Raw genomic sequence first — 12,153 nt, forward strand, 5'->3', positions numbered from 1 at the left:
AATGGGGATGAGGTTGGACTGCACAAAGCAAGACTGGAAGAGTGAGAATTTTCATTATTCAACAGACAAACAATATGTAATGAAAACACATACACAGGCTTTGTCTACACTAGTACTTTTGTCAGTAAAACTTTGGTCAGTCAGGGGTGTGAAAAAACCACAACCCTGGCCGACATCAGTTTCACTGACAAAAGTGCCAGTGTGGACAGGGCTATGCGGGCAGGAGACACTCTGCCACTGACATAGTTACCGTCGCTCGTTGTGGGTGGTTTAATTATGCCGGTGGGCGAGCTCTCTCCCATCAACATAGAGTGGGTCTACATGGGAGACCTTACACAGCGGTGTTGTAGTAGCGGTACAGCTATACCGCTGTAAGGTTTGTAGTGGAGACATAGCCATACATCCACTGAAGAGGACAGGTCAACGATTTAGAACAATCTAGATTGCATGGTAACTGGGTGCAAAACAATAAATATGAGTTTTAATACAGCTAAATATAAATGAATCCATCCTGGAACAGAGAATGTAGGCCACACTTTCAGGATGAGGGACTCCAGCCTGGGAAGCAGTGACTCTAAAAGATTTTGGCGTTGTGGTGGATAGCCAGGTGAACCTGAGCTACCAGGTGACATCGTGGCCAAAAGAGCTAATGTGATACTGGGATAAATAATAGGGAAATCTTGAATACAAAAAGAGAAGTTTTTTTACCTCTGTATTTGGCACTGGTGTGACCATTGCTGGAATACTGTGTCCAGTTCTGGTGCCCACAATTCAATAAGGATGCTGATAAACTGGAGTGGGTTCAGAGAAGAGCCACGAGAATGATTAAAGCATTAGAAAATATGCCTTATTGTGATAAACTAAGTAGATCGAGCTCCTTGAATCTAACAAAGAGAAGGTTAAGGGGTGACTTGATTATAATCTATAAGTGTCTACACGGGGGAAAATATTTAAGAATGGGGTCTTCAATCTAGCAGAGAAAGTCTAATATGACACAAAGGCTGAAAGTTGAAGCTAGAAAATTAAGGCAGGAAATAAGATGTAAATTGTTAACTGTAAGAGTAAATCACCACTGGAACAATTTACCCAGGGTTGTGGTGGATTCTCCATCCCTGATAATTTTTGAAGCAAGATTTTCTAAAAGAGATGCTCTAGGAATTGTTTTGGGGAAGTTCTCTGTCCTGTCCTACATAGGTCAGACTAGAGGATCTCAACAGTCCCTTCCAGCCTTAGAATCTATTAATCTACGTTAAAACAATTTAAGATTGATAGCATACTAAAATAAGAAGAAACACCAAAGGCTACCACACATGGATTTTTATTGTATTATGCAAATTAATTGCTTTGCTTTTAGCTTAATATACTGTGACAAGAGAGATAATTTATTATTAGAATATTACTGAGATTATGCAAAAATAGGGTCCTATTATTAGATCAAAACTCTTACAATTAAAACCTTTATTTTTGTGATCCCAGTGAAAATTGCAAAGATAAACCTGCCTACACACATAGGCTCTGAACTGTGAAAAAAGAACACTGGGTTTTAATAGTCTGATTTTGTTTGAGGATGCCTGGCACACAAGTTGCTTTTATGTTATTTATTTTTCCCTGTTTTATGTTTAGTGAATTTATGATATATTAATTCTGAGGTTTCTGGATATTTAGCAAGAGGTAGATTAATCCACAATATTGCACTTTAAAATTATCATTATTATCGACTTAACCAAATGAGACCATATATTGTATTGTCAAAAATGTCCATTCCACTGCATAAAATCAAAACACTCTTTTCCTGACATACGTCTACAAAATCACTTTTTAAAAGCAATTAAAGTAACACAGCTATAGATCAGTTGCCTATCATACTGTTTATGTCTCATAGTAATAATACCTTACACTTCTGTAGCCCCTTTCCTTAGAGGATGACAAAACACTTTATAAACAATAATGAAACCTAATAACTCGAGCTGGCTGGCAATTTTTTGACAAAACAGGGTGTGGTTTTTTGTTTGGTTGGTTATTTTTGCTGATAATGTCAATTCATGAAAACTGAAACCATTTGTGGGGCAGGGTCAACTTTGAAGACTTTCCCAGCAAACAAAAAAAGTTTAGAAATTGTTTAAATGTCACATTACAACACTTTCCAAAACAAAAAACTTTGTGTTTTGAGATTTAATAAATTAACCTTTTTAAACTGAAATTTAACTTATAGTAAAATAAGGACAAAATCAAAACAAAACATTTTATTGAACCCAAACCAATATATATAGATTTGTCAGTTCATGAAAATTTGAAATCTCAAATTTTCATCCTGTCTCAGCATGAGAAAATTTCTCAAAATCTTGAAAATTATCACAGGAGAAGACAGACATTTCCTTCCTACTCCCCACCACTCAAAGCTATTATTGTTCTGCCCATTTACAGAGCAACATAATGGGGCACAAGGATGTTAGCAAAACTATCAGGTGAGAGAACTACGTTCACATACAGTTTGCATTAAAAAGTCAATGTACACCAACAGTTACACCAACTGCTGTATCTCAATGTACACCAACAGCTGTATCTCAGCCTAGGGAGAAATGACAATAACTTAGATCTATCCACCTAAGGAATTTATCTTGCCCCCATCTCTGTAGTATCAAAATCTTTAATATATTTATCCTCAAAACATCCCTGTCAGATAGGGCTATGCTACTATCCCTATTTTAGAGGGAACTGGGGCACAGAGAGATGAAATGATTTGCCCAAGGACACTCAGGATCTGTGTCGGAACCAAGATTTGAATTCAGACCTCCTGAAACCCAAGACAGGGCCAGAAGCACAAAGCCATTCTTCCTCTCTAAAGCAAGCGCTGCTACTATCAGATCAGTTCTGGTAAGAAATGTATCACAATTGCTATTTCTCTGCTCTTTACCTGATCAGCGGCTGGTGTAATGCTACCAGTGAGGCATGCACCGTGACAGATATCACTGACAGGTGGAAATAGTCAAACATGACAGGAACATGGTGGTGCAAGCCTCTTCTCGGGTGGAAGTGAAGACCCAGAGTGCGGCTGCTTATCACGGGGATCGCTGGAATGTCTCTCAGTCTGAAAGGAGAGGTTTACAAGGGTTAGTGAAATCTTAAGTTGTCGCAATCGACGATGGCATTAAAGGCAGCAGCCTGGGTGACCACATGGGTTGAATTTTTATCGCTTAATGGTGACAGTCTCAGCTACAGGAACATTTACACAGCTGCTGCTTAATTGCAATTAATCTCTTAATTGCACTTGTAAATAGGGGGGATGTAAATATTACTACTATGCAGTAAAATACATGTGACAGAATGCAGGAGCTCCATCCTGCATCTGCCAGACATGCAGCAATTTCCCTCCTGTATCCCACACTCACACCTAGGGAAAACTTGGGGTAGCAGGGAAGAAGTGCAGGTAGCAGGTTGCCTTGCTAATTCAAATGTCATTACCCAGAATTTAGCACTAATCTGGATCTGTAGCACCAGACAGTCTGTTTGCCACAGAGGAAGGGCAATAGCTAAAGAGTAGACCTGTTAGTGGAGGGTTTCAAAAACCGCCTGGAGCATCTGTGGATGAACAAAGTTGTTTCACTGCGACTTGTGTTATTGTCCCTATCAAAATACCATGATTGAAACTTTTAATTAAAAAAGGGATTGTGAATGATTGTTCAGATGACAACAACAGTAAAATGAAATAAAGGCACTAGATTATTTCTGATAGATTTCTGTTCATTTTACCCATTGCTGCCATGCTTTTTTTCATCCAGGCGCTCACCCCACCCTGACAGCACCCGGTTAAAGTGCTGCCCCCCCCCAGCCTGTGATAACACAGCTTCTCTCGAGTCATCTACACCATAGAAGCTAAATGGAAATTGCACACTGAGCTCCGCTATAAGGTGCCTTGTGGGGCAGTGTATAAGGGGACTTGGGGCCACGTTAGGTGTGAAGCCCAACTCCAAGGGGCTCCCTCTGGACCTCATCTAACTCCTACTGAATGAAGTCACTGGAAGCCTTTTCAATGACCTCAGTGGGTCTGGAGAGGCTCCTTTCTGCACAGTTTCACGTGTGCTTCGGCAAGAGCGGTGAACTCGGAGTAATTCAAAGCTCCCGTATAATGGACTGATCCTCTTCCCATTGAAGTTAATGGCAAAACTCTCATTGACTTCAGTGGCGTAGGATCAGGCCCTGAACCCTTATACACAGAGGGTGAGATTTTCCAGCAGTGCTCTGCATTGGCCTAGCTTTGGCCCTGACTCAGAAAAGCACGAGATGTCTGCTTCAGTCCATCCTTCTCCAGGACAGCATTGAAGCACGTCCTGAAATGGGATGCTTTCCCAAATTGCAGCCCCTGATCCCACTGAGTCAATGGGGAAACTGTTGACTTGCATGGCAGCAGAGCTAGAGAAGTGCTAAGCACCTCTGAAAATTCCACCTTCAAAATAGAAAACCTCTCGCTGCAAGGGGAAGGGTGAGAAAAATGTCCTTGGTGGGGGAGAGAGGGAGGAAGAGGAATGGACAGGCACCTCTGCAAGGGAGAAGGAAACCAAATCAGAGCTCCCCAGTTTCCGAAAAAAAAACAAAAAACCCTTTAACTTTCACTGAATTCACGCTACCTACAGAAAGAGAGTCCCTGCGACATCAGCATAGCTGAAGAACTGCACTTACTGTTGTTCGCTGTCAGTAAAGTGCAGGTCCAACTTGAGCTGAAAATCTGCTTCACTTAATGCATCTTCCACCTGCAAAGGACAGAAGGGTAGAGTTACTTGTGTAAACCAGCTCACACAAAACCCAAGTGTAAAGCGGTATTTTTGTCTGACAAAAAGAGTACAAAGAAATGCAGGAGCAGCGTGAGAAAGCAGCTGAAGTGCATACATAAAACATCTGGGCAATATAATGAGTCAGCGACAGCAGGATTCAGAGCTACTGCCTGGCTTTCGATGTACAAATATAACTTTGCTCTGGAATGAGACTAAGATGTGATGGCATGCACAGAGGAAAACCGTCGCTGAATGCGCTTTAGAATGCAGAAGGAATCTATATCATAAAGTTGAAGTGAGGGAGTTCTAGGTTTACAAGTTGAAGTGGGGGAGGTCTAGGTTGGATATTAGGAAAAACTTTTCTACAAGGAGGGTGATGCAGCACTGGAATGGGTTACCTAGGGAGGTGGTGGAATCTCCATCCTTAGAGGTGTTTAAGGTGTGGCTTGACAAAGCCCTGGCTGGGATGATTTAGTTGGGGTTGGTCCTGCTTTGAGCAGGGGGCTGGACTAGATGAGCTCCTGAGGTCCCTTCCAACCCTAATCTTCTATGATTCTACACATGTTGCAAGGGACCATTCAAGACTCTGCAGTCATAGGATAAAGGATGGTTAGTGGGTTACAGACTGTAAACTCAAAAGCTTGTCTCTTTCACAAACAGAAATGGTCCTCACCCACCTTGTGTCTCTAATATCCTGGGACCAACATGGCTACAACAATGCTACAAACAGTTAATTCTAACATTTAAAATATCAGGCTTTATAATTAACACAGCAATGAGATTAAAAGGGAGTTCATACCTCTCAGAGCCTTTGTTACAGGCTCTCTGCAAACTCAGGAAGAAAGCACTTTATCGGTTTGTAATTGGCTTAGGTTTGGAAGATTTTAGTTGCAAAACATAAGAGGCAAAACTTTTTATGGAAAGCTTTGATTCAGCAGAATCTGGATGTACCACGTAGGTCAAATAAATGCATCAAATGGGCCAGATCTGGCCTGCAAATTGAGTGTTTGACACTCAGGTCTAAGAGATTTCACCGTTAGGAAACTTTTCCCCATATTTTATTGTTAATCAAAGAATTTTAATTTGATTTTATGAAAAAGAAAAGAAGGTGAGCTGCCAGTTAATTTAAATTAACCTTGGAAAGAATGGATCTAGCCATGCACTATATAGTTTGACAAAATGAAAGGCACTTATAGCCAATAGAAATACATGCTAAAGAATGGAAGCAGAATCTCATTCTCTAACAATTGTCTGTTTCACTTTTCACAACTAGCCATGCAACTTTAGCAGAGTTTATAACGATGTCTTGCATTTATTTTTAGTTAATGGAAATACAAGCAGAAATCAGTTCTTCTATTATGTAAATGCAGCCGCTTTTCATGTACAACACAATGACTGTTCAACAGACCATAGCAATGCTACACAGCACTGTGGGATAGAAATTGAAGGTGGTGGTACTGGTAAGTGTGCACTGTCCTCTACTGGATAGAAAAGGAACTGTTCAACTGTGTGTAATAGATTCTCTACATCAGGTATTCAGCACATTGCAGCAAAAGGCCTGACATCAGGAGCCCACTAAAGACATTTCAAAGGCACCAAACCTGGGCAGATATGTATGAATCACATGATGTCTTGTAGAACATGTACTTTAACTACCTCTTGTAAAGGTGAAACAACATCTTTTTGTGTGTGCATCTTTGTATGTGTGTGTGGAGGGGAGATAATTTAGAATTTAAGAAGGTAAAGTAAAGTAAAGGTACTTAAACCTTCCCAAAATAATCTGTTATTTTGCAGTGCAGGGCATGATAGCTCAGGGTGGGACCTGAGATGAGGAAATTCCAACCTCTGAATATTGAATATTTGTCTTGAAACACCTGCGAACATTTTTATCAAAACAAGACTTTTTTTTTAAAAGGTATTGCTGTCACCAAAACTCAAATCACAGTCACTGCAGGATGCAAAATAAATTATTATTATATAGCAAATCTCTTGGAATTACAGGCTGCATTTAAACTAGGGATTCAATCCATGGGCTGTGCCTGAGACAGATCAAGGCTCATCCACAGGCATACATCTACACATACATAAATACCACAGGTACATCTACACAGGCATAAAAAACCCACAGCTGGCCTTAGTCAGCTGATTCAGGCTTGCAGTGATGGGGGCTCCAGGCAGAAAAATAGCTGTGTAAACATTCAGGCTCAGGCTAGAGCCCAAGATCTGGGACCCTGAGCTGGGACCCACCAACTTGAGCCTTAACGTCTGCACAGTTTTTCAGCCTGGACCCCAAACCTCCTGAGCCTGAGTCAGATGACCTGGGAAGCTGCGTGTTTTTTATCCCCATATACATGTACATGAAGAGCCCAATCCTGTTAGTCTCTGAAGAAACATCTGTGAGATGCTGAGAGCTCTCCATTCAATGGAAATTTAGGATGCTCAGTACTGCACAGAATCATGGATTAAGGGTTGGAGTAATCATGTAAAAACATAGTTCCAATCCCACCTTTGTTTGGATAGCAGGGTAGTGGGTTTGGTATAAGAACCAGCATAGTTTCATGACTGTCCTACTTAAAGAGAAGTCATTTACTAAAGAAAATAGCCACAGTTATAGATACAAACAGCTTCTACACAGTTTGAGTTCCAGCTTTGTCTCCTTTGTTTGCCAGGGAACATACCCTGCTTGGAATTCTGCACAGTACACAGAGACATCTAGTGGCTGAATATACTGAAAGTGACATTATGCAATCATAGATTAACTGTAGTTTTGATTCCCTCTCCATGTTCCTTTATATTTATACTTGCAATATTGCCAGAGTTCCACCTGACTCTTTATAGGGAAAAAAACTGCTGTGACCGTTCTGTAGCCTGAACAGCTAAGGAGCCTTAAAATTTCCACTATTAATTTTCCAGCCTCCTGTATGAAATTACACTGTCCTTAACTAAGAGACTGGTTAAATGTTTAGCACTATTGGGGCCAATATACCAATTCCCATATTATATTTACAGACTATATAGTATGCTCGGGTATCTGACCTTTTGCATCAGTAACTCATGGACAAAAGATGTCAAGTTTAGCACAAATCTACTTAACACTTGAAATGTCTGAAAAACTGCATTGAGACACACTCCAGAAAAGGTTTCCAAATAGAACAGTCTTCAGTTGGACAAGCTAAGCTATTTTATGGTATGCAGAGTTTCTGCTAGACACCTGTGAAGGGTCCAGAGGTTTTTAAACAGTACTTTGATCTCTCAATAGTCTTAATATTTACAAATCCAACCAATGAAGGACAAAAATAAAATAGTTTCTTCTAGCGGATCTGCATTATCATTAGACAAGGAACCTGGTTCTGATCTCTCATTAGTTGTACACCAATATAGGGCTGAGCAAAGTTTGCAATTTCCATCCCGTGGGAAATTGCAATATTTCAACATTTGTTTTTGCTCCATTTTGGGATAAAAAGTTGAAATTTCAAATTTTTTTGTAGAATGGAAATTCCACAAACGTTCAGTTTGGTCATGTTAAAATGAAACATTTTGACATTCCCAAAATTGAAATGTTTTGTTTCAATTAATTCAACTGTTTCAAATCAGCTCAATATTAAACTGCATTTTCCCCTAGTGGTACATTACCAAATGCACCCAGAGTCATGTGACTCCCATGCTGCACCACACACCATAGGGACCTCCACCTTTCATTATGGGAAGATGTAGTCCCCTAGGCAGCCCGGTCCACAGGAGAGAATGAAAACACAAACTACAACTCCCATAAGTTATGCGCTTTTAGGGAAATGCATTTTTCATGTTTTAGTGTTGAACTGATTCAAAACTAAATATTTTGAGTTAGTTCATAAAATCCACAATATTCTGATTAGGGTTAAATTTGATCGGAAATGAAATATTTCATTTCAATTTTCCAGTGTAAAAATTGAAAATGTTCAGCAAACTCAAAATAGTCCCCTGGGAAACTTCAATTCTGCAGACTCTGCATTCATTCCAACAGAAAAGTCCCGACCAGTTCTATACCAATATTTTCCCATTGACCAAAGTGACCTTTGACATCAACAGACTTTAGATTAAATTCCTTCTCCAGTGTAAATGAGGTCAGAATCAGGCTCAAGGAGTTCTAGTGGAGCCTTTCCCTACACCAGCCCAATCTTGTCCCAGCGCCCACGCATGAGGGTCGGCACTGAAGTGACGGGGGAGGAGCAAATGTGGCAGACAGCAGGGAAGAGCTAGGATTAAAGTGAGCTTCTTCTCACTATGAGATGTTAGTACACCTGACTGGGCAGTTCTGGAGCTAGCAAAGAGACCTGAAACAGGGAGAGCCTAATTTACAGGGCTCTGCCACCCTGATGACTTGAGAGTTATTTTCCTGACTTAGTTAAATTAAATCTCCTAAATTGCAAAGCTGAGCACTGCAATACCTACATACCTTCACAAATCTGGGTCTTGGGGCCTATGGGCCACAGCTCAGTGATATCAATGAAAGTCTTTCCAGCCACATCTATGATCTTTAGCTCCAGCCCTTAAGTGTTATTGGAGCACAGATGCTCTGGAATTCGATATAAACACGTAGGTGTATATTCTCTTCTGGAAGACACCTTTCAGAGGCAGCTTACAAATAAAAAAATAAATAAATCAAAGTAAGCTGAAGGAAATGTTATTTCTCTGTGGCTGATTTGAGCAATTAGTTCTGCAGGCTCTGAATAAGCAGGCTGAGAGAACAGAAACTGCTAAAAATTGGCTAAGGAATCCCAGATTCTTGTCAGGTGGCTCTACTCTAGCATTCTGGGGTGTGATGGATCATTCTGTTCTATCACCATTTACTGATGAGCCTGGAACCGGCTTTTATTTATTAAGTATATGAATTATTAATTATTATAATAAAAAGAAACTGAAAACCATGAGAAAATAAATTAGGCTCCTTTGGAACCCTGCTGGCTCCACCTGGCACCATAGTTTCCTCTAAAATCAAAGAATGGTGCATTCTGGGACATTAGAAGGCAGCAGAGCCAGCTGCCATAACGCTACAGTGTTTTAATGAGACATGTTTATATGGTGACTGGTGTGCTCATTGCCCGTCCAAGCCTGATAATTGGGGAAAATCCTCAACATATTGCTGCACTACAGAGTTATTTCCATATCTTTATTTGCAAAGGACATTTAAGCTTCTCTTGGATTATACAGACAGATCACAAGAAGAGAATCTAACCAAAATCCACCCAATATTACTGTGTTTTTGCATTGAGTACACTGTCCTCTAGAGGGAATCACTAAAGCACCATGTGGTAGTGCACACAGCTCATTTACTGGAATATTTTATCAATCAAGCTGCAACAGCCAAAATGCACAGAGGAGGTTATTCAAGCAGCCAAGTCGCCCAGTCTGACTTTCGAACTAACTTTATTGGTCATTTATCAGCTCGATGCCCCCATGACTCTTCCACCCTTACTCATGCAGAGTAGCACCTTCCACTGCTGCTTGCAAAGGTAGGTGCTACTTGGTCTCTGGAAGGCTGGCAGGACAACTCTAGCATGTGATAAACAAGCTGTCAAGCAAAGGAATGAAAAGCACCAAAGTTTCTGAGTTGCAAAGTTATTATTACTTATAATTTTCAGTGTCAACAGTATATCCGGTGATGTGTAAATATATACACCGAGATGGTGTCTGGTTCTCCTTTAATTTACTCCTGAATTGCTCTGGTGTGCTTCCAGTGAAGACCACGGAGTTGGTATCTGCGTAAAGCCAGCATGTCAGTGGCAAATCAGGGCCCTGTCCTATCCCTTAGGAGCTTATTATCTAAGCCAGGCTCCACACAACATGCCAGGCACAGAGACAAGTTTGAGCTGGTGTGAGGCATCGTTTTCATGTTTGGGGTGAGCAACTGTCCCGAATGCTAATGTAGCTGTCAACATGAAGCCACTTAGCTCAGTGGAAGTGGGAGAGAAGCTGAATAATTGCAGATTTTGCATCCTAAGGGTAAATTAATTTTGAAGCTAAATTTGTTAGAACTGTTTTCTATCAAATCTCAATGTGCAAAAGGAGGATATTTTCCTCTTTCTGCAGAGTTCCTGATTGTTCATTTCTCATATAACATACATGAAACTGGAAAGGAAAGAGAGCATTTTCGGAGAGAGCATAGGCGATCAATCACATGGTGAAACTAGGGGAGAGGAAACAACTCAAATGATCTTAAATTCGGCTTTTCCAGTAAATTTAACTAAAACAGACCTTAAACTATAACTGGTTTTTAAAGCTATATGTAGGTTAAAATGAGCCAAATCCAGAACTCTGAATCTGCTCCTCTTTCATTTCAGGACACAATTTCAACTTGGTTCTAGAATTCAGTTGAACGTCTGACATCTGGATGCAGCCTGTGCTCCGTAACAGAACATTTACTGTTTTATTCACATCCAATGAAAACTCACCCTCTCGCCATCTAGGAGTAAGTGGACCCTGAAGTTCATCGATTCGTTGATAACAATCTCTTCGTTCCTGTATAAGATCTGAAATATTCTACTGTGCACGTTGTTCTCATGAACGCAGGCTGAAGTGAGGCTAGTGTCACCTGCACAAAATACAGACAGAGCATCGCTTTTGGATTTTTGCAACAAGATCGTTTTCTAGCTAACATTTCAGCTTCCAGGATTAATGAGGCCCATTGTATCTGCATTTGTAATTACACACACTCGCATTCCTAATAATTAATGTTAATGGAGCAGAATGCTGTCGCAGGATAATGCTCCCCTTCTGAGGCATCTAAAGGAAACATTAAGCTGCAGTAGACAGGCTGCTTTTCAAAGGGGTTCACTGACCTTGGGACATCACTGGTTTCACTGACATTGATTTTAATGATGGATATGACCCATAGGGGTCCTGAGAGGTTTAGGATACTTATGCCACTCAACAGAACCCTATCCAAATGACTTGGAATCTGTAAAATGTGATTGGATTTCTGAGCAAGCAGGTACTTCCATGGAATACCATGGGTGGGACAGAACTGCCGGGACAGCTGTCCCTTCTCAGCTCCAGGCTCAAACATAGAAATGCAATGATACCACAAAATAAAAACTCAATGAAAGGAAAAGATGTCTGAACTTTTCCAAACCACCAACACTTTTGGAGAATCCTTGGGACCCTGAGCACAGGACAGCTGCCATCTGGGGTGACACATCAGGAACCGCTGGAGCTAAAAGCATGAGTTGCTACAGTTTGAGGTAAGATGCTCTCTAGAGCTATAACAGACTGACGTCCAGACACAGAGAGGGACCCGTAACAAACAGACTTCACAGTCCGCAGTGCCAGCACGCCCAGGTTACTGATCTAAGGAGTCTCTGGTGTTCAGAGACTTTCAAGGCTGTACCATACTTGTTTGACTGTA

General features: G+C 40.8%; 1 protein-coding gene across 1 annotated transcript in view; it reads right to left on the minus strand.

Moving 5' to 3' along the window:
• FAM135B (family with sequence similarity 135 member B) overlaps positions 1-12,153 on the minus strand; it is a 248,784-nt gene that overhangs the window by 93,270 nt on the left and 143,361 nt on the right. Inside the window, exons 4-6 of the mRNA XM_067531743.1 lie at positions 11,201-11,340; positions 4,678-4,748; positions 2,915-3,088 (exon numbers count right to left, since the gene is read on the minus strand). Of these exons, the coding sequence (XP_067387844.1) occupies positions 2,915-3,088; positions 4,678-4,748; positions 11,201-11,340 (385 nt within the window). The remainder of the gene's footprint in view (positions 1-2,914; positions 3,089-4,677; positions 4,749-11,200; positions 11,341-12,153) is intronic.

Source organism: Emydura macquarii, unplaced genomic scaffold (genome assembly GCF_026122565.2).
Source record: "Emydura macquarii macquarii isolate MOO-44397 ecotype Brisbane River unplaced genomic scaffold, CSIRO-AGI_Emac_v2 contig_369, whole genome shotgun sequence".
NCBI lineage: Eukaryota > Metazoa > Chordata > Testudines > Chelidae > Emydura > Emydura macquarii.